The sequence below is a fragment of the Sinocyclocheilus anshuiensis genome, unplaced genomic scaffold (genome assembly GCF_001515605.1).
Source record: "Sinocyclocheilus anshuiensis isolate Anshui unplaced genomic scaffold, SAMN03320099.WGS_v1.1 scaffold668, whole genome shotgun sequence".
Classification (NCBI taxonomy): Eukaryota; Metazoa; Chordata; class Actinopteri; order Cypriniformes; family Cyprinidae; genus Sinocyclocheilus; species Sinocyclocheilus anshuiensis.
In genome coordinates this window covers 487,584-508,882 of record NW_015557097.1, presented here as the reverse complement: position 1 = coordinate 508,882, position 21,299 = coordinate 487,584, and the positions used below count along the sequence as shown (strand labels likewise).

Below are 21,299 nucleotides of genomic sequence, written 5' to 3'. Positions count from 1 at the left end.
AGTATTAAGTTGGAAACCGGACATTTTTCTGCCAATAAAACAATTTAACAAGAGATCATATGGGATCCTACTGTACAATACTATAAATTTATCTAATTTTTTTTTCGGAAAGAGATTATTTTGTTATAGGTCGTAGTTTATTATGTGTATCGCTCTTGATATGTAGCAAGCTGTATTGGAATGTTTTCACCACAAGATGTCGCTCTTACACCTGTGCATAATTGAATGGGGTCAATTGAGCAAGGATATCAAATTGACAATTTTTAGATTCAGCAGTCCTTACAGAAGCACAATGAAGAAATTACTTTTCAGCAGGACGACACCCCCAAAGGTAACCCCTTTGTACCTTAGCTATAGCCCTAAGGGGGAATATTTCTTAATGTATAATGTAGCTGTAATGTACTGTAAGCATCCAGGGATAGGTGTATCTTTAAGGGTACTGCCACAATGATAAATTGTATCCCTAAAAGTACAATTGTCAGGTTTTTATTTTTATTTTTTTAATCAAATCAAGTCAATTCACCTTTACTTCTATAGCGCTTTTATACAATACACATTGTGTCAACAAAAATATGTTTGGAAAATGACAAGCACCATGGATGCTCTTCACTGAATAATTGAATAAATTATGGAAAATAATATAAATTTTTGGTGTGCCATTATATAACCTCCCCTTAAATGATAATGTCCCTCACTTGTGTAGAAATCATTGCGGCTACACATTCACTTCCTACCACAACAAGTGGTAGTACTAAATGTAGTCTATGCAGGTTTCAGAAAAGAGAAAATAGAAATAAAATCATACATAGGCCTCCAAACTCAGAGTTACAATTTAAGATCACTTAAATAGAATATGTATAGAACTTTGCAATATATAATATATGCCTTATTCATGTGCTGTCCTCTCCTAAGTCACTGTTTGGATGCTGTAATGTAGTGGGAGGAAACCCGGCTCTTGGAGCACTGCGCGCTGATGATGCGAAAGCTCACAGAGCCACAAGTAGTTGCTGGCTTAACCTTAAAACAATAAGCATACCCAATGAGCGCACTCGAGCACCTCCCCAAAATCTTCTGATTACAAGCGCTTTTATACAAATGACGCGCGCGCATAAAGGCGACAGATGAGCAGCGCTGCTTCAGTATACAGGTACAAGAAAGGGATGGATCACAGACCGGCGGATTTCACTCTTTGTGGACGCGCAAAGTCAACATTTTAGTGCAACCGCATCGTGGAATATTCTTGCATTTATCTCACTGATTTCTCATTTTACTCTTTAAAAATCAACCAGTTTTTTCGCGCACAAACATGTTTTTGTTGCTAAGGTCCGTTCTTCTTGTTAACGTGTTTTATGCTCAATTGGAAATTGTGAATTCTATGCAGAGTCAGTTGTGCGTGCCCGTCAGACTGGATCATGTCAAGAACAATTTAGTCAGTGATGAAGACAACACGTTGCCGCAAACAGTTGTGTTCAAAATAAGTGCATTTGAACAAGATTTTGTACTCGAATTACAGTCGGACTCCAGCTTCATTGCGCCTGCTTTCTCGACGCATACCGACGCAACTGCTCAAAATTCCGCGCACAGTGAAGATCTGAGCCGGTGTTTTTATGCCGGTGAGGTGAATTCTGATCCTTATTCTTATGCAGCGCTCAGCTTGTGCAAGGGACTGCAGGGCGCATTCGGTTACGATGGCTGGGAATATTTCATCAAGCCGGCTTTAAACGACACAGAATGGGACAGTGTGCATGCGCATCTCATCAGCCGCAGATCTAACGCTAATCTGAGTGGCAACTCCACGTCAAGATGCGGCGTGGACAGCAGTGTGACCCAAACCGTTGCACAGTCTTTGGCGAAGTTTAAGCACCTAAAGGAACAACACATGAGTAACGTCACTAAGTCAGTTCTGAAAAACCGCTCGAAGAGATTTGTCTCCATTCCGCGTTATGTAGAGACATTAGTGGTGGCCGATGAAGCCATGGCCAAATCCCACGGTGACGACCTCAAGCATTACGTGCTGACCTTAATGTCAGTGGCAGCTAAGCTTTACAAACACCCCACTATTCTTAACTCTATCAACATCGTGGTTGTCAAGTTTATGGTGATTAACGAGGAAGAGAAAGGACCCAAGGTTTCCGGGAACGCCGCGATGACCCTGCGTAATTTCTGCACCTGGCAGAAGAAGCTGAACAAAAACAGCGACAAGCATGCGGAGTATTGGGATACGGCCATCCTATTTACAAAACAGGTAAGGTGTAATGCGCCTTTCGTCAATAGGGGGCAGTATTAGAATCAACGAATCCTAGAATGATCCGGTTAATGTATCTTGTGGTAATTATATCAAGATGGCAGGCAACAAGAAACAAAACTGAACACCACACAGGCTGCTGCAATTTACTTACCCAATAATCAAACCAATTTAGACAGGATTTATGATGACATTGTAATCACAGCTTTTAAGGTGAACTGCATAAGCATAAATATGGCGTTTTAATTGTTGTTTGTAAAAAAAAACAAAAAAACAAATGCATTTACTCTAACCTAAAAGTTTTTATCTGAGCACTGGTACATAAAGCTTGGTTAAATTCTGAAATATGTTTTGTAACTCACAGAGTAATAGGCAGGCTGCAACAAGAGTGGCCTCTCCAGTTAACCTGCGGTTCCCATCATGTTTATAAGTGTTTTTAAGGTCATTGGTCAGGTCTGCCTTTGAGCTATTGCCCTGTATCGGCACTGCGAGTAGGAATGTGTGCTCTAAATCAGCAAAGATACAAATCACATATGCAGAATACTTAGCAGATTGCTAAAATTGATCAAGGCTCATTGTCTCTACCTACATTTTTGCAAGTCTCCAGTAACATACCTACATAGAATTCAACACAACCTTTATTCCATTTTACAGAAATTATGATTATTGGGACAAATTATCAATTAATAACATGGTTCCTTGCGCAATACTACGTTATAACCTCAAAACACTTTTACCATAGAGCATGATTTGCAAACAAATACATTCTGATATTTGCAGCACTTGACCAGGTCCATATGACTTTTCTGATGTGGTAAACTTGTTCGGTGACCCACCTGATACAGCCAGATTCATGTTCATCTATTTAGAGTAAAACTGAACACACACTTTAGCAGCACTCACTGGATTTTGAAACACTTTGAAAGTGTTGCAAAACATGCAAGAAACAATTTAATATCATTTTGCAGAAATGTCACAGGCACAGTTTTCCAGTAAGCCTGGAATGAGGACTATTGCTATTTAACTAAATGCAATATTTTGAAATGACTGACTGGCTTTACTGGTTACCAACTTGTATAAAATTCTGTTTGTTAGTTTCAGTAGCATCAACTTCCTACAACTTCACATCTTCCTGCCCTTATTTAACCCAACCGCAGAATAAATGGAGCGTTGTTTCAATTTATTTCAGTACTGTTATCAGCTGTTTGTCAATGACATTGACCAGGGCAATATTAAGGAATGGCTGGACAAAGCTTAGCATTCAGTCCTCAGATTATGATGTTATGCACACATAAACCCCTGCTTTGTAAAGACTCACCCATGAACTAATTTTATGCTGTCAGCTGTTTTTTAGGAACGCTTGTATGTGTGAAAACATTTCCAGTTCCAAACACATCAGATGAGCACAACCATTGTATCCTCTGGCAATCTGCTGCAGTTACACATGACCTGAGCTGGACATCCAGACCAGTCATGCCTGCCTAGTCTAGATGACAGCTGTAGTGAATCATTCTGAGGGGAGTAAATGTTTTATTGTTTCTTCTCCAAAGGGAACTTATGAAGCATTTTAGCAAGAGAGCAGAGTTACTCCCTACATTCTTCCACTCATTATGTTCATTACTCCCTGTGGACAGAGAGAGATTGTCAGGTTTCTCCGTGGTCTTGGATGACTCAAGATGAGTTGGAGAGGGGATAGACTTGCTTTAATATCTGCTAACCTATATTAAAGTTTCCAACCTGAGTATGGTGTGATTATGCAGGTCTGCATAAATAATACAGAGAGAAAATGAATGAAATTACAAATGTAAATTGATAAGCAAATGAATGGATGGATGGAAGGGATGATGGTTGGTTAGATGAATTAATGGATGGATAAGTGAACAGTACAGAAGGTATATATTGAATGTACAGGCATACTACATAAAACTACTATAAAACTGTAGATTCTGCAGACATTTAAATGAAGATGATCACATTGTTTAGTTAATGCATTTTAACCTATCATATTAAATAGCTAAAATAGGAATATTAGTTGCTGTTTTCCATTTACATCCGTTTGCATCCTTGTTGAAGTTTTAAAGTGCCTTGTACTTGAATGGAAAAGTGTTACAAGTACATTTTTTGATTTTTCTTCTTTTGTGTTCAACTGAAGAAAGTCAAATTGGTTTGGAACAGCGTGAGGGTGAGTAAATAATGACAGAACTATTTATTTAATCTGTTTATGTCAGCAAGACCAATGTATACAAAAGAGGTAAAGGGAGTTTCATATAGGACTACACTCTTACAAATAAAGGTGCTTCAAAAGGTTCTTCAAGCGATGCCATAGAAGAACCATTTTTGGTTCCACAAAGAACCATTCAGTCAAAGGTTTTTTAAAGAACCATCTCTTTCTTACCTTTTTGTAATCTGAAGAACCTTGTTTCGCCACAACAGAAAGGTTCTTCAGGTGTTAAAGGTTCTTTATGGAACCTTTTAGACAAAAAGGTTCTTCTATGGCATCGTGAAGCACCTTTATTTTTAAGAGTGTATGGGAGATACACTAATGAGAAGTGTCCAGTTTCGTGGGGAGCTTCCCCTAACCTCAGTCCCAGCTGCAAACGATCTGATTCTTTACCCCTCTTTCTCCTCCTACTCCCTTTCAGTCTGTTTCCCATTACAAGTATTTAATGATGGAGAGGCTGAGGGTGGTGAAGAGAGAGAAAAGCAGGAAAGAGAGAGAGAGAAAACCTATGTGCCCGCTGTGTCCAGGCCCACCTGCTGCAGAGCTCCAATCCCAGCTGCAGCCTGAGAATAAAACCATATCTTTCCATTCAGTTTGTTCTGTTATGACCTCATTTTCTGTCAAATGATGTAGTGGCATCAAAACCAGCAGTGGATTATTGTAGGTATTTTAATCACCAATTAAATATTATGGCAGCAAATATGATTTTTTTAATAAGTACATTTGTTGCAAGAAACAAGAAAAGTCTCAGAATGAGTCACTGCTGGCCAGTCATGCAAAAATGCAACAGTTCATGTTTAATAAAAACCAGAGCAAAAAATTTAACTAGGCCACTCTTGCAAGAGAGACTGAGAGTCATGATATGGCAACAAGAAATATAACTATTACAAAACTATTAAATTTACAAAGCTCTACATGCAACTGCAGCACATGAACTAAAGTTTACAGTGTACATGTGTAATCTACTTTGTATGGTAAAGTTTGCTTTTTGTGTACATTCGATATGGAAATTGCACATTCTGTTGAGGGCTTATTTTTTGGTTGTAAATATATCTGTATACTTATAATGACGTTTCATGTAGGTATTTTATAATGGATCCTTGTGTTATGTAATTTAGGTAATTGGGAACAGCAAGCCAGCTGAAATGTTTGACTCAGCTGTTCATCACAGAGACAAAAAGGCACATCTGAAGTTTATTTGCATTTTCTAAATACAGCCCTTATCAAAGGCATTTGTTCACTATGTGAGACACTAATGGAAAGTGAAGGATTTGTGTTGATAGCATTATTCTTTAAGAGTCAAGCATTTAAGCATTTTTTTAACATAAATATAGGACCCCCAAACACATCTATCTAACTCAGATACAACAACAAGCCTTTGAACTCAACATTATAGCATTTATTGCAAAATATGTCACTGCTAGTTCCAACTATTGTTAAAATGACCAGCATCAAACATTTGCACAATCTGCCTTTTCAATATGTTCCTTAGCTAGCTGGCAAACTAAAAGTAACCAACAGCCTTGGGCTACATAGGCCCATCTCCTATTTTTATATAACAACATATTTGGTTTGAAAATGATCACTAGCTTGGAGCTAGTTGACTGCCATGTGCTTTTTGCAGTTCATGTGGTTCTCAAGTTTGTCACAATTTAAAATAAACTTTTTCATTGCGCTTGTTGGGCAGTTGAAATTCAGAACAAGATCAAATAAGATGGCAAAAACCAAATGCCTCAAATATTGTTGCAATCATTAGAAGAAACTTCTAATTTTTGTAATGTTTAAGAACTACAGTGTAAATTGCTATGTGGCCTGTATTTAATTATGTGATTGTTTGCATAGACACTCTGCTGGAAGTGTACATCTACCCGGGTGGCTAACCATATAACCACTACCGCCCCGCAGGGGTAGTGTTAGATAGTTTATCAGAGAAAGTACAACAATGATATAGAAAGAAAGTGCGAAGGAAGGCAAGAGTTAGTGAGAGAGGGAAAAAGAGAGAGAAATGCACATATGGAAGAGTTTGGATTTTATAAAGGCATAATGAAAGTCGTATGTTTGCAATGCTGGATGCCAATTGGGTCAGCGCTGCTTGTGGAGAGTATGGGCAAGTTTTCCCCCTGTTTTGCAAAGGATAAAGAGATTTCTTGCCAAACATAGAGGTTGGATAAAAAAACAAAACAATGGATAGATAAGTTAATTGAAATGACTGCTCTCATTGTTTATCTAACATTGTCGGTGCACAGGACCATTAGCTAAACCAGAACCTAAAATGGTCTGGTTCTGTTTCCTCCACCTGGCACAGGCAGATGGCTAGAATCCAAAAGGCTCATACCATATTTTATTTCCAAAGCATGTCATCAGGCACTTGGAGTCTGAACTCTGGAGGAGGGGGTTGAATAAGTGGGGAAAATTGTACAATGAATTCACTGGATACAATGGAATAATAAATCGATCAGATAGCATCTTAAATGGTTGCTGATAAATATATCATAGAAAAAAAATAACATCGATCACATCTGATATTTTTCTTCACATTTCATCCAACAGTGCATCACGTTTTAAATCTAGGTCACGCAAGTGCAAGTTTGTCAGGACAGGGTTCTGGTCTACAGTGTTTCTTATTTCTAATCAGATGTTTTACATGTGTTATTTCATTATATATTTTTTATTTGAGTTTAGAAAACTTGCAAATTGTAATAATAAATTAAACTATTATTCTCACAGCTGAACTGCATGGTGATATATGAATAAGATGCAGAGTTTGGGCCGAAGAAGTGCAACTGTTCATGAAATTGTCCATGAATGTTTGTAATAGTTTGTGTATAGTAGTCTAGGACAGGGGTCTCCAAACTCAGTTCTGGAGGGCCTGTGTCCTGCAGAGTTTAGCTCCAACTTGCCTCAAAACACCTGCCTGGAAGTTTCTAGTATGCCTAAGACCTTGATTAACTGGTTCAGATGTTTAATTAGGGTTGGAGCTAAACTCTGCAGGACACCGGCCCTCCAGGACTGAGTTTGGAGACCCCTGTTCTAGAAGTTTCTGAACTACATATGATCAAAGTAACAACCTAAACACCATAACTGTGAACAACCACAATTGTTCATGTTCTTTAGTAATCCAATCAGCAAACCATCTGCGTTCAGATTTGTTTGTGTATGTTTGTAACTAGAGCAGAATGGCTCATTTAAGCACTAATGTAAAGTTAAATCCCTTGTGCATAAAGCAGCTGGTGTTGAGGCAGCGATGGCTGGAGTGATTAAGAAAGACAGGTCACACCTTTCCTGTTATATGCATTTGTGGGAAGAGGTAATGTTGCCTTCATTTAATAATACGCTACATTTGAAAAAAATTGGCAACATTGTCATATTTTTATCCTCTGAGTGTAGAGTCAGGTCTCAGAGTGAGTCACATTTTGTCTAACTAAACTAAACTAAACTAAACTAAACTAAACTGAATTTTCTGGTGGATGCCTTTTTTTACATACTGGTGTTTGTTTCGTGTAAAATAAATTTTGTCTTGAATAAAGATTTATTACTGCATTTGTTATTTGTCTCAGATCAGTTGTCGCACAAAATTATGACTTAATACACTCCCAACCAATATATTTATGTCAGATGCCTGACTACAGGGAAGCATTTGGACGTGGTTAATATTTGAACAAGACATCCATCGTCTAAAGGTCTCCAGGTCTAAAAAGATTAGGGAGACTTTATGATTAGCCCCATGATGATTCTTGGGAGTTAGCAGCTGGATTCACATACATCAAGAAATGCAGAGAGATTGTGAGAACTAGGTCAAATTAAAGGGGTCATGAACTGCCTTTTTTATTATTTGTACTGTTCTCTGAGGTCTACTTATAATGTTATCAAGATTTGTACATCAAAAAACATAATTTAGAAGTAATAGGCTATTTTCTGTCCTGTTTTGACCCCGTCATCGGAAAGCTCTGTTTGAACAGGAGTGGCGGATTGTAGACTCAGAAGTAAATGGCCAGTGCTATGATTGGCTACCAGTTGTGTTTGTTTGACAGCTTACATCCTTCACAGGTGAACACTGCTGTGATTTAGGTTAAAAACGCATAAATACTCAGTACATATCAAACAATCTGTAATAACAGACAAAGCCACATAATTAAAACGCAACGTGAGTAAAGTGTTACTCACACTTGTGTGGTGCGACATTACTGTTGAATCCAATATGTGACCCTGGACCACAAAACCAGTCATAAGGGTCAATTTTTCGAAATTGAGATTTATACATACATTTGAAAGCAGCAGAAATAAGCTTTCCATTGATGTATGGTTTGTTAGGATAGGACAATATTTGGCTGAGATACAACTATTTGAAAATCTGGAATCTGAGGGTGCAAAAAAAATCAAAATATTGAGAAAATCGCCTTTAAAGTTATCCAAATGAAGTTCTTAGCAATGCATATTACTAATCAAAAATTAAGTTTTGATATATTTACAGTAGGAAATTTACAAAATATCTTCATGGAACATGATCTTTACTTAATATCCTAATGATTTTTGGCATAAAAGAAAAATCAATCATTTTGACCGATACAATGTTTTTTTGGCTATTGCTAAAAAATATACCCAAGCGACTTAAGACTGGTTTTGTGGTCCAGGGTCACATATAGTCAGCACAGCATTGTCTTTTAGTTTCAATCTTTCTGAAAATACTGTGTCGAATTGTGCTTTCTTTGTAAACAAATCCGCTGTAAAATGAAGCGAACAAAGGACCGAGTTCAGTAACACTTTCTATGAAGCCCGCATTTATAATATTATAAGAGTATTCTTAAGGCATTATAATGAATGCATAATGTATTATAAAAAACCTTATAATATGTTGTATCATCTCATAAATAATCATAACAACAATTATAATACATTGTAATACTTACTGTATGTATTTGTGGTTATAACTTTTAAGAGTATGATTATTTATAACACACAATTAATACCATATTAAATCCACTTCATTTATAATGGATTATCTCATATCGTGACATTGTTTATTTAAGATCTGCACAGTATCTTACTACATCTTGGGAGTGCTTAGGAGTGGTTCAGTGTTTTTGAATGTTTCCTGTGAGGTTAATGTTAATTTTGCTGTGAGTTAGTTTAAGATCATTTATAATATTTTCAAATAAAAAAAATGCAATGTTTTTTTTATTTTTATATTACATTACATTTTATTTTGATGGTCCCCAGTTGCAACTTTGCAACTACATGTCAACTAACCCTCATTTAGAGTATTAGTAGACTTAGGTTAAGGTTAGGTTTGGTAGAATAAGTTGACGTTCTTGCAAAGTTGCTAAAATAACCATACTGATATTACAATAAAAATAGTTCAAAGCAAATGCGTACACATTCATCTGATCTGATATCTGATTTTATGGCTGTTTGAGAAAAAAAAATATTATTATTATTATTATTATTATTATTTATAAGTGGTCTTTGTCTTCTTTAATAAAGTGAAGTTACTTTACTTAAAGTAGACAAAGAACACTTATAAATAATAGGACCGCATTATAAAGCCTTTTGGATGTTTTCATGAAGACTTTGTATTTGTCCTTTTACAGTAAAACACTAATAAGATGTACTAAGTAATTGTGCAGATCTTAAACAATGGCAAGATATGAGACTTATAATACATTATAACTATGGAAACTATAATCCACTGTATCTTAAGTTGATATAATGTGTTCATTGTGTGTTATAAATCAATGTTCATTGTGTGTTATAAATCATCATACTCTTAAAAGCTATAACCACAAATAAGTAAGCATTATAATACATTAAATCTGTTCTTATGATTATGTATGAGATGATACAACATATTATAAGGTTTTTTATAATGCATTATTCATTCATTATTTATAATGCCTTAAGAATACCCTTATAATGTATTAGAGGTGGAGAGAGGGAGAGAGAGAGAGAAAGAGAGAGAGAGAGAGAGAGAGAATGTAAGTAGACCAGACTAAACCCTTTGTCCTTGTAGGCTTGGATGTTTACTAAAAAACTTGTTGATTGTTATGTATAAATATGAGTAACATGTCAGACTGTTATGGAACTTCATCCTAGACAATGCAATTTAATATGTGGTTAAGATGTTATGCTGTTGAATAGCAGGGGTTGAACTGTTTCTCCTGAATGTTGTGAAGCTTCTGTTCCCTTTAAGTGTGTTGTGGCCAGAGAGAAACTCTACTTTTAATGCTAAGGTTACGACCACAGTCAATGCTAGCCCTTTTTTGGGAGTTGGTATAGGGTGTTGCACCATGGGATAAGGGGGACCAGCAAACCTGCTATTATGATGTTGAGTCAGTAGGGCTCAGATATTTTGAGCAAATCCATTTTAAACGGTGGAAACACAATATAGGTCAGTCGGAAATTTGGACTGAGATGCTGCATTTTTGACCAATAAAAATGAGAGATATTTTGAGCATGTGAAATATTTCCATGTCAATTAAAAGCACATTCTTCTAGCTACCTATTTCCTATTTTTCACTCACTGTTTCTCACTCAGTGCTAGTGTGATTATTCAGTTAAATTTACTTGCATATCTATGTTACCATTTTTTTTTTTCATTTTTATTATTATTAATATATAATTTTACACCAGGATTTATGTGCCAATGATTGAAACCATACACCATTGGTTGATTTGCCCAGCAGCATCACCAATTTATATATTTGCTAAATATTCAGCTGTAAATTTAATCAAAATAATTTAGTTTTAGATATGTACTGAATGCTAAAAGTATATAAAAAGTAATAATTAAAATTACACACGTTTTTATGGGTTAAATATGATAAAATATTATTTGTACTCACATTGACTTGTAATTACAAAACAAATCCTCGTTTAGAATGTTAAAAATTCAGAATAAGAATGATGACCACAATTTGTTTATGTTCTGCTGATCTAGGACCTGTGCGGAGCCTCAACATGTGACACACTGGGTATGGCAGATGTCGGCACCATGTGTGATCCCAAGAGAAGTTGTTCTGTGATTGAAGATGATGGGTTGCCATCTGCCTTCACTACTGCCCACGAGCTTGGTAAGTGTAAACAGATGTATAAAGCGCAACTGTAGGGTTCTAGCAGTTAAAATCCCATTAATTTTCTCCATTGAGAAATTGATTTTTAACGGCAAAATATAAACCTTCCAAGAGAGACCTATACTGTACAGTACCACGAGCTACAAGATTGTTAAACAATGAAGTATGCTTCTGTAGAAGCCACGAGTCAGCATGACTGACTTCAATAAAAAAAAATGTACAAAGCAGTTAATAGCAAAACCATCTATTAAAAAACTGCATTACCCATAATTCCTGGCTCTTCCTTGCCCCTTCTTAGCAGTTTGCCGTTGTTCTTAAAATATCTTAATATCTTGTAATAAACTAAAAATATTAATTTAATACATTTCACACAGAATATCACTGACTAACACTAACCACAGTTTCTCCCAAACTTGCATTCATTTTATCACTCCTAGCATAAGCATGATGCTCCAATAACAAGCTTCTTGCATTGTCATTTGGAGGTGCTGAAATCTCCTAACTGAATGCTTGCCAATCCTACTCAATATGTGGGTCTAGAACCAGTGATTTCAGCATTCAAAATCTTTTGGAGGATCTCCACAACATTGTCCCAGAGATGATGTTCAATCAGTTCAGATTAGCGCAGTGGAGCAGCTGAGGAAAGATAAGCTCTATTGAAGTGGCTTATTTCCCTGTAGGAAACCTCATAGGCGGTTTTGCAAAACTTTCCTCTCAAGGCCAGGGAGGAAATGTGGGGAGATGTTGTAGGTATTGTAGACGTGACTCAGCATAGCTGTAGTCCGACTGCTGACAGGAAAATTGTATTGGAATGATTGGTGATTTTAAAGGCAAAAATCTAAATTTACATTTGGATCATTTCTAGAGATGGTTCATTTATATCAGTTTAAAGTGCTGACACACATCGCATTTAGTTTTTTGTCTTTTTTTCCCTCTTGTGTTCTCACTTCTTTCTCCTCTCCTTTACTCCTACAATGCTACAGGACATGTCTTCAATATGCCACATGATAATGTTAAGGCATGTGAGGAGGTGTTTGGCAAGCTGCAGGACAATCACATGATGTCTCCCACTCTGATCCGAATCAACCGCACCAGTCCCTGGTCACCATGCAGTGCTGCCATTATCACTGACTACCTGGACAGTGGACACGGTAAATAAATGAAAGCAATACTGTGCATTTCCTGTAGACCTACACTTAATCTGTGATGATTCAGGGGTCTGAGAGCGGTTTGCATGAATTTTGGCAATATGTGAAAACTACAAATTAACTTTAATGTGAACCGAAAAGCTTAATTTCATTTCATCATACTATTGCATCTATTTGTGCTAAATGGTTATCATTTATTACAATACAAGGTTACGGTCAAACTTTAATGTGAACCGAAAAGCTTAATTTCATTTCATCACTAACTGAAAAAATTAAAATTAAAATGGTTATCATTTATTACAATACAAGGTTACGGTCAACAATGAAAACAATAAGTCTAATTAATTAATTCATTTGTTTGTTTGTTTGTTTATTTCGGCAAGGCCAGTGAAATTTTTGCCAGGGCAAGTAAAAAATTTGAACCACTGGCCCAACTGGGCCAGTAGAAATTTTCCTTAGCTTTGAGCTTTGTCAACACTATCAAAATCAGTATCATAACACTTGTACACAGAATTGTATAACAAGTCAGCTACAGAATGAATTTTTAACATTTTTTTAATTAAAAACTGTACTAAAAAAAGAATACAGGATGACTTTGAATAGCATAATTGTATAGCCAAAAACTGAGTCCCAAATGACACACTATACACTATGCACTTTTACACTAAGTATTTATGCACTATACTCAACCATGTAGTGTATGAATTATATAAGGTTATTTTGTCATTCATTAATGGAGTCTGATAGCCCCTCTCCCTTCACTACGTAATTAAAGCTGCAATAGTTGAGTGCATGAAGTGTTCAACGTTCCACACTTAGGGCCATATTTTAAAGATCTAAGCGCATGGTCTAAAGCGCACGCCGCAAGTGCACTTAGGGCGTGTCCGAATCCAATTTTGCTATGGGAAAAACGGTCGGTGCGCATGGTCCGGGCGCATGGTCCAGAAGGGTTATACCTATTCTCTTAATGATTCATGGGTGTGTTTTGGGTGTAACGTGCAATAAACCAATCAGAGTCTCATCTCCCATTCCCTTTAAAGGCCAGCTGCGCTTGCGCCATGGCGGATTCGCTATTTACATGGCGGAATTTGCAAGAGCAAAGACTAAACGCTTCTCCAGAGAGGAAAGGTTCTGCTAATATGTGAGGCTAAAGTGCACGAGCAGACCATCTACGGGACACAATAATAATCTTTTACATTGTAATCCTTTCATTTTTAATATTTGATATGTTTGTGCACTGCTGCACGCACGTCCCTGTTGATCCCGTTGTTCACCCGCCTATAGGTGCCTATTACTAATGCGCTCTTTAATTAACAAAAAAAAATATTGCACCATTGACTTAGACCAGGTTTCAGTTGGAAACTGAAGGTCTCTGCAGGTTTTCAGCAACGCGCCCACAATGCGCCTGAACACATCTCGTTTTCAGACTAGCACACCCATGGGCGCACAAATGGGTGCAAACGCATTTGCTATTTAAACAACGTGGCGTAGGACGTGAAAATGACAATTGCAATGGGCTGAAACTAGCAAAAAACACTAGCGCCGTGTCTGGTGCCGCATTGCGCCGGGTGTATGATAGGGCCCTTGGTTTTTTCAGTTATTTAAGTGCATCATTCGGGTAGTTAAAGTGTACTTTTTCCTTTTGGAATTTTCAGTATAGGGTTTTGTGTAATCACTATAGAATACCCAAGATGTGTCACTCGTATAATTTTGAATGGGGAAAAATGCAACGTTCAATATGGCCACTATATCGAAGGAAGCCCGCCTTCTGAATAAAAGAGCCAATCGCTAATCAGTAAAGTCATCGCATCTCTGCAGCTGCCATTAGATGTCCTGGTTGCTATAGAAACAGCGTTCTGAGATGCACGCTTAGGACTGCGCATGCGCACTGGCAGGTCTAGCCTGAAAAATAAGCTTTTTTAATGCTATTTGAGCAAAAGAAACACCAATTATGAGACAGTTGTTGTCAGATTTCATTGGTGATTTCAAATATGAAATTTAATCGTAAGCTTGGTGAACACATTGGGAGAATTTGAAGTTTCCCCATTCAAAGAGACAGGAGCTGCACTTGCATGCCCGAGAGGAGTTTCAAAGATTGTCGCCGAGTGAAATGACTTGCCTTAAAGGGACTTTGGTATAGGCCTAGTTGTGTTAGGATGAGCTGAGCAAGTCTTGCATATGTATTTCCTGGTTTGAGAGTGACTTTTAATAAAGAATTACAGGTAAAATGAGTGTAAACAAAAGTCTCTGAAGTGTTGTAAATACAATTTCATACAACTGTGTGTAACATCCTCTTATTATTTGACATCTTTGCAGGCGATTGTCTGCTGGATCAACCTCAGAAACCGTTAGCTCTTCCAGATGTGCTCCCAGGCGCATCGTATGGTTTAGAGCGGCAGTGTGAGCTTGCCTTCGGTGGCGGCTCAAAGCCTTGCCTGTTCATGCAGGCACCATGTCAGCGCTTGTGGTGCACAGGGAAGACCCGCGGGCAACTGGTGTGCCAGACAAGACACTTTCCATGGGCAGACGGAACCAGCTGCGGGGACAGACAGCTCTGCATGAGGGGCACATGCATGGACAAACAGGAGATCACCAAAACTAAGGTACCTTCACACACAAGTATCTCAAATACTTGGATGGATGGATGGATGAACACTAAATATACAAACTGTCACTGCTGTTTTGATCATGCTTGCTTGCAGAATTCAGAATTTAAGAAAAAAGGATTTACACTTTTGTTGTATGAACGCATTTTAAAGGAACTCTCACTGCAGTGTGAAAGACGTCATGTGACCGCAACAGAGATTTGACATACCAATGTAAGCCTGTTAAGCATACTCCACTTGACCTGTTATTTGGTATATTTGACCTGTTGCTTAGCGATCTTGAACATGACCCGTGAACGTGTTCTTGGTGGCCAAGTCATTTGGGGTTTAGAAGTAAAAAGAGTCTGTTGTCAAGGGATATTCAATGTTCAAAGGTCAAGTGAGTTGTGACAAACCCCTCTTCCTGTTTCTTCTGTATTAGGTGGATGGCAGATGGGGCAAATGGGGGCCGTTTGGTACCTGCTCCAGAACTTGTGGAGGTGGAGTGCAGCTGTCAAAGAGAGAGTGTGACAACCCTGTGCCAGTCAATGGCGGCAAATACTGCCAGGGAGTGAGGGTCAAATACCACTCCTGCAACCTCTTCCCATGCCCTGACACAGGTTTAAAAACCTTTCGAAATGTTTTCTCTCTACAGTACACAAAATCAGCATCAGTGTAAAAAAAAATAAATAAGGATAATTTTATTATTTGGAATAATTGATGCTTTTCTGCATTGCATATGGAATAAAATACGCATTTCAAGAACGTGCTCCACTTACATCTGCCTCGTTGTCATTTTAGGCAAGAGCTATCGTGAGGAGCAGTGTGAAGCTTACAATGGGTTTAGTCTGAATACTAACCGACTTACCCCCTCTGTGGTGTGGGTCCCCAAATATTCTGGTGTTTCGTCTAAAGATACATGCAAGTTGATCTGCAGGGCAAATGGAACAGGCTACTTCCACATTCTTGCACCAAAGGTGGGCAATTAAAGTGTTAACAACCATCTATCATGTTTAGAAATTATTTAAAAAAACAATATTAAAAAGAAGTTTGGGTTTAAGACGTCAAAAATATATATCAAACATAATTTTAATATCAATTTTATCAGTTCATGCAGTGGAAAATATGAGTTAATCTAATAATGGGACCTATATATTATAACTAGTATTATATAATTTAATATATTAGCTAAAAAATATATAAACTAAGATTCTCTGGAATAAGAGCTTCTCTCACTGGAGATTATGAAGCTTGAGTGCGTTGTGAGGGATGCGGGGGATATAACCTGTCAGTGAGTCCGGGAGACTATGACATAAAGTGAACTTAACACACCTTAACACCATAAAATACATTTGCAATAGTTTGGTACATGAAAGGCTACACATGCAATCTCAGAACAGTTACGAGTTATTAAACATTCATCTAATAATTTATTGAAAGGAAAAGAATGATTAAATTAAAACCATATATTACTATAGGCATGTAAGAGGAGAAAGGACGTGGTGAGCATACCTGCTGTTTGATGGCTGCTTTACACTTGCGCCAGATGTCACTACAGACAGACACACAGAACTGATGAAAGTGAGAGGAAAGATAAGGAAGGTGAAAGGGCCTATCTTTGCGAGATACTGTTCTGCAGAGTGACACTGTACAGACGCAACAGTTACGTCAAGGCTAGAGCATGGCAAGAGGTATATGAGACATGCTGTTTTAACTGGGATTTGACATTGAAGAAACTATGCAGAGCCTGAACTCTTAAAGAGACAGCAATGAACTCTAATCTGCTAAAGACATGTTTTGCCAAAGGCAAAAAAAGAAACGGAAATAAGCAATACCAAAGACTAGACTGCATATTAATTCAGTAAGCCCCATTGCTAATTTGAAGTGTAACTCATCCAAAACAAATGGTCAACAGAATAGGGACAGAAATAGCTTAATAGTAGACATGCTAGACTCATTTGTTTCAATGCACCCCCACATATATTGTCATAGTTAGAAATCAGCCTGTTTTGCAAAGCTGCTCTAAAACTGAGCAATGGGAAACATTAAAAAGATTTATCTAATGTACATGTACTCTATATGTAGCAACCATTTTCTGTCTATCTTCCTTTTAATCTAAATTTTCAATTACAAATAAAAAAGAAATGTAATTTGTGTATTTAAATCATCATTTAAATCATCATATCAACATAAATGGTTGTACAAGAATTGCCCTACATTTTTGTCACCATAAGATTGTGTATCAACAAAACTGTTGGCATGCAAATAAATTTTCCCTGCTTTTTATAGGTTGTTGATGGTACACCATGTTCTCCTGACTCCTCATCAGTCTGTGTCCAAGGCAAATGCATCAAGGCAGGATGTGATGGAAAACTGGGATCCAACAAGAAGTTTGACAAGTGTGGTGTCTGTGGAGGAGATAATAAGAACTGCAAGAAGGTCTCAGGCCTTTTCACCAAGCCCATGTGAGTGAAGTTGGGTCACAAATAATCTGAAAATAATTCATGCATTGATTATTAACCTCATGTTTTTGGTAAGCCTGGGTATCGATACAGATTTCCTGATTTTGATTAGTGGAAATGATTAATGGCATTTCTTGCCATTATTTTTTTAGATATGCTGTCACATTCAGTGCAGACTTCAAACTCACATTCTTAATATTTCTTTTTGAATTGGTCAAGTGGTGTACTAAGAAAGAAAATAATATTCCAAAACCATTCTAATCCTTCTTCTGACCTTTCTCTTCTCAGGCATGGTTACAATTTTGTGGTCATGCTTCCTGTGGGAGCATCTAACGTTGACATCAGGCAGCGTGGCTACAAGGGCATTGTGAGCGATGACAACTATCTTGCCGTCAAGAACAGCCAGGGCATGTACCTGTTGAATGGAAACTATGTGGTTTCAGCCATGGAGAAGGATATTCTGGTGAAAGGGAGTCTGCTCCGCTACAGTGGAACAGTTGGCTCCTCAGAAACTCTTCAGGCTGTGAAGCCTCTGGGTGAAGCCCTGGTAATTGAAGTGCTATCTGTGGGCCAGATGACACCTCCACGTATCCGCTATTCTTTCTACTTGCCACGAGAGAGCAAAGATACCAAGGTGCAAAAGAAAGAAGAAAAGGCACGTGCTGAAAACAGTGTTCTTAGAGAAGAGGGCGGAATCAATAAAGGTGGAAAAGAGGCAGATCTTCTTAAGGACAAAATCTCACCTTCATATGTCAAAGATATTGCACTGAAACCAGGGAAGTGGGTGGCGGCAGGGTGGGATGTGTGCTCGGTTACTTGCGGTAATGGACTGCAGAGGAGGATGGTGCAGTGTCTTGGGGGAGATGGTGGGCCTGGAATGGACTGTGAGCCTGCCCAAAAGCCCAGTGCTATTCGGGCATGTGGAGATCCTTGCCCCATGTGGGAGGTGGGCGACTGGTCCCCCTGCTCCAAGACCTGTGGGAAGGGCTTCAAACGGCGCCTGATTCGCTGCATTACAAATGTGGGAAAGTTGCTTCCCAGGGAGAAGTGTGCAGACAAAAAGAAGCCACAGGAGCTGGACTTCTGTTCATTAGCCCCGTGTAAATAATCCGTCCCTCCCTTTATTTCTCTACATGGACCTTCTATTTTGTCAAATTGCATATTCAACAGAGAAAAGAACAAAGAAAAAAAGACTATATGTTCTGGTTCAAAGTTTAGAATATGTCATCTGCCTGACAATGGGGAAAAAATGAACAGCTGTGGAAAAAAATGACTGTCAAAAGACAGACAACTGAGATTGTGAGATAAACAGGTTTGAACACAAATGCAAATAGTACTCTACCTCTAAATCTAGCCAAATTATATAATACATCACCTGTAAATCATCCAGAGGAGACCAAATTCATAATCATGCCTGATGTCATTAAAATGCATAGGTATTTATAAGTAATGTTTACACATACATTTTTTGTATGTTTGAATATACGCGATAAAGACGTACTGACAGCATCTAAAACATAAAAGTATTTAAGTATGTTCTGCATCTAAAACAAAAAAAATCTTTATGAATTCTTCATATTTTTTATATCAGGAATAAATTTGTATAGTTACATTTCACTATTATAACCTAATCCCACCTCTACACAAAAGCTAACCACTTCTCATCAATACAAAACACAACAGGCAGATAATTGTAGTAACAATTATTTTTACTACATTATACCATTTTGTAAACTTTTTTCATTAATTATACTGTAATGTTAAATTAGTTGAAAAAGCATGACAAAGGCCTAAAGATTAATTTAATTGATTAAATGCAGTAAAATCAATGTATTCAATCAGTTCAATATTCTATAAACCTAAAAGGATTTTAAACATTTGTATGCCTATAAACCATTCATATGGAAAACATTTACATTTTAGATGCTGTTAATATGTCAATAATGTACACGTCTATGTAAGCATATGAAAATGTATGTGATAGAACCACACTATACAAATATCTGTGATTACTAGAGATCACTTTGGAGATTGCTATCCAAGTCCAAAACATCAGTGTAATTGTTAAGCATAAACTGCAAAAATCCATTGCTTTTAACTGAATGGATGATTTTTCCTCCCCTGCAGACATCAGTGTAAACATCTCTATTTGTATGAGCAATTGATGTTTGTAATGGCCATTAATGAATATGTGCAGTGGAGGCCAAACTAAATTCTGATATATTCCATCTGGGTTAACAGAAACATTCCACAGGGTATATAACAAACTAGTTCACAAACGCCTTTGTACTGCATGGAACTGGCTGCAATCTACCCTTTGACACCCTCTGTTCTACAAAACTCAAGAGATGTGGAGAAAATTAACTGGGGATCGATTCGTTATTAACCAAATATTAAGATCAACATCCAAGAATGAGACTGGAGTATTTGCAATAGAGGTTAATATTTGCTATAAAAAAAATTGGTTTACTAGTTTTTCAATTTTTTTCACATTGCTTAAGGACTGAGAGGAAGCACGGCACATCAGCACATTCTTCATGTCAGCAAACAGGGCTAAATATAACAGGATGAAGGAAGCCGGTTACCCCAATGCTTTACGTCATGCAAATAAATGAAGTCATCTGTTTAGTATTGTAACTGGAAGTCTTCTAACTACTTTCCACATGGTCTTTCGTGAAATTCAGCGATCCACCTTTAGCGCTGCAATATGACATGCAGTAACTCACAGGGGCCATTTTGACAAAGTACAGATCATGGAAATGTTTAAGTCTTTGCCAATGTATTAGCCCCCTAAAACAAAAACAGCAAGGAGAAAGCCTTATGTACACAAGGCCTGTGTTTTATCAGTACGTGTGTGTTAGCATGTTAGCCGTCTGTTGTTAAACTCTTTTTGCATGTCCATTCACCTTGAAGTCACTGCTATTTAGCTCAGCAGACTTCATTTTTTTTTTCTGGCCAGCATATTTCCTGCTGTCAGCCATGTTCTGTACTGCCAAACACACTCCCTCCTTGTCCAGCTTTCAACCAGATCCCTTTTTTTTTGTTGTTGTAATGCTGTTTATCTCCTCTACTCTACCTACCACTGAGCCAGAGGTGCAGCTGCTATAATCATGCCCTGTCTGGTACAGTTGCCATTTTAATTAAGTTATTATTACTATTACAATGAATTTTAAGAACTGGTGGCACAAGGTTGTACAGTGTCGTACCCTGTGCTTTAGTGACAAGTCGTTCTTTGTACACAGTAAGTGAAAATCCCTGTAATAAATACGCTAAACATGTTACGTTCATGATCAAGGTTCGTCAGAGTGACCATATTGTCCATCTAAAAGATGGTTTCTGTATTACTTAAATGCATATTTTTCTTTTGCGCTTTTGTACAGCAAAAGATTTCAATATCCTGCATGGGCTTGTATACCATGTATACATCCATCTGGCTGTGCAGTCATGTAAATACCTATTACGTCTTGTTATACATTAATATTTTTTTCTTGTCATGCTTCAAGGTATTTATTCCAAATAAAACATTTAGAAATAATTTACAGTCTGTGTTATTTTTCCTATTTTTTTTTTA

General features: G+C 37.4%; 1 protein-coding gene across 1 annotated transcript; it reads left to right on the top strand.

Moving 5' to 3' along the window:
- Positions 1-1,096: 1,096 nt before the first annotated feature.
- Positions 1,097-20,495, top strand: adamts15a (ADAM metallopeptidase with thrombospondin type 1 motif, 15a). Its single transcript, XM_016472345.1, has 8 exons — positions 1,097-2,245; positions 11,401-11,533; positions 12,517-12,684; positions 14,998-15,284; positions 15,709-15,886; positions 16,068-16,243; positions 17,556-17,731; positions 18,017-20,495. Exons 1-8 carry the CDS (start codon positions 1,307-1,309, stop codon positions 18,834-18,836), a joined length of 2,877 nt encoding a protein of 958 aa, XP_016327831.1. The 5' UTR covers positions 1,097-1,306; the 3' UTR covers positions 18,837-20,495.
- The last annotated feature ends 804 nt before the right edge of the window (positions 20,496-21,299 follow it).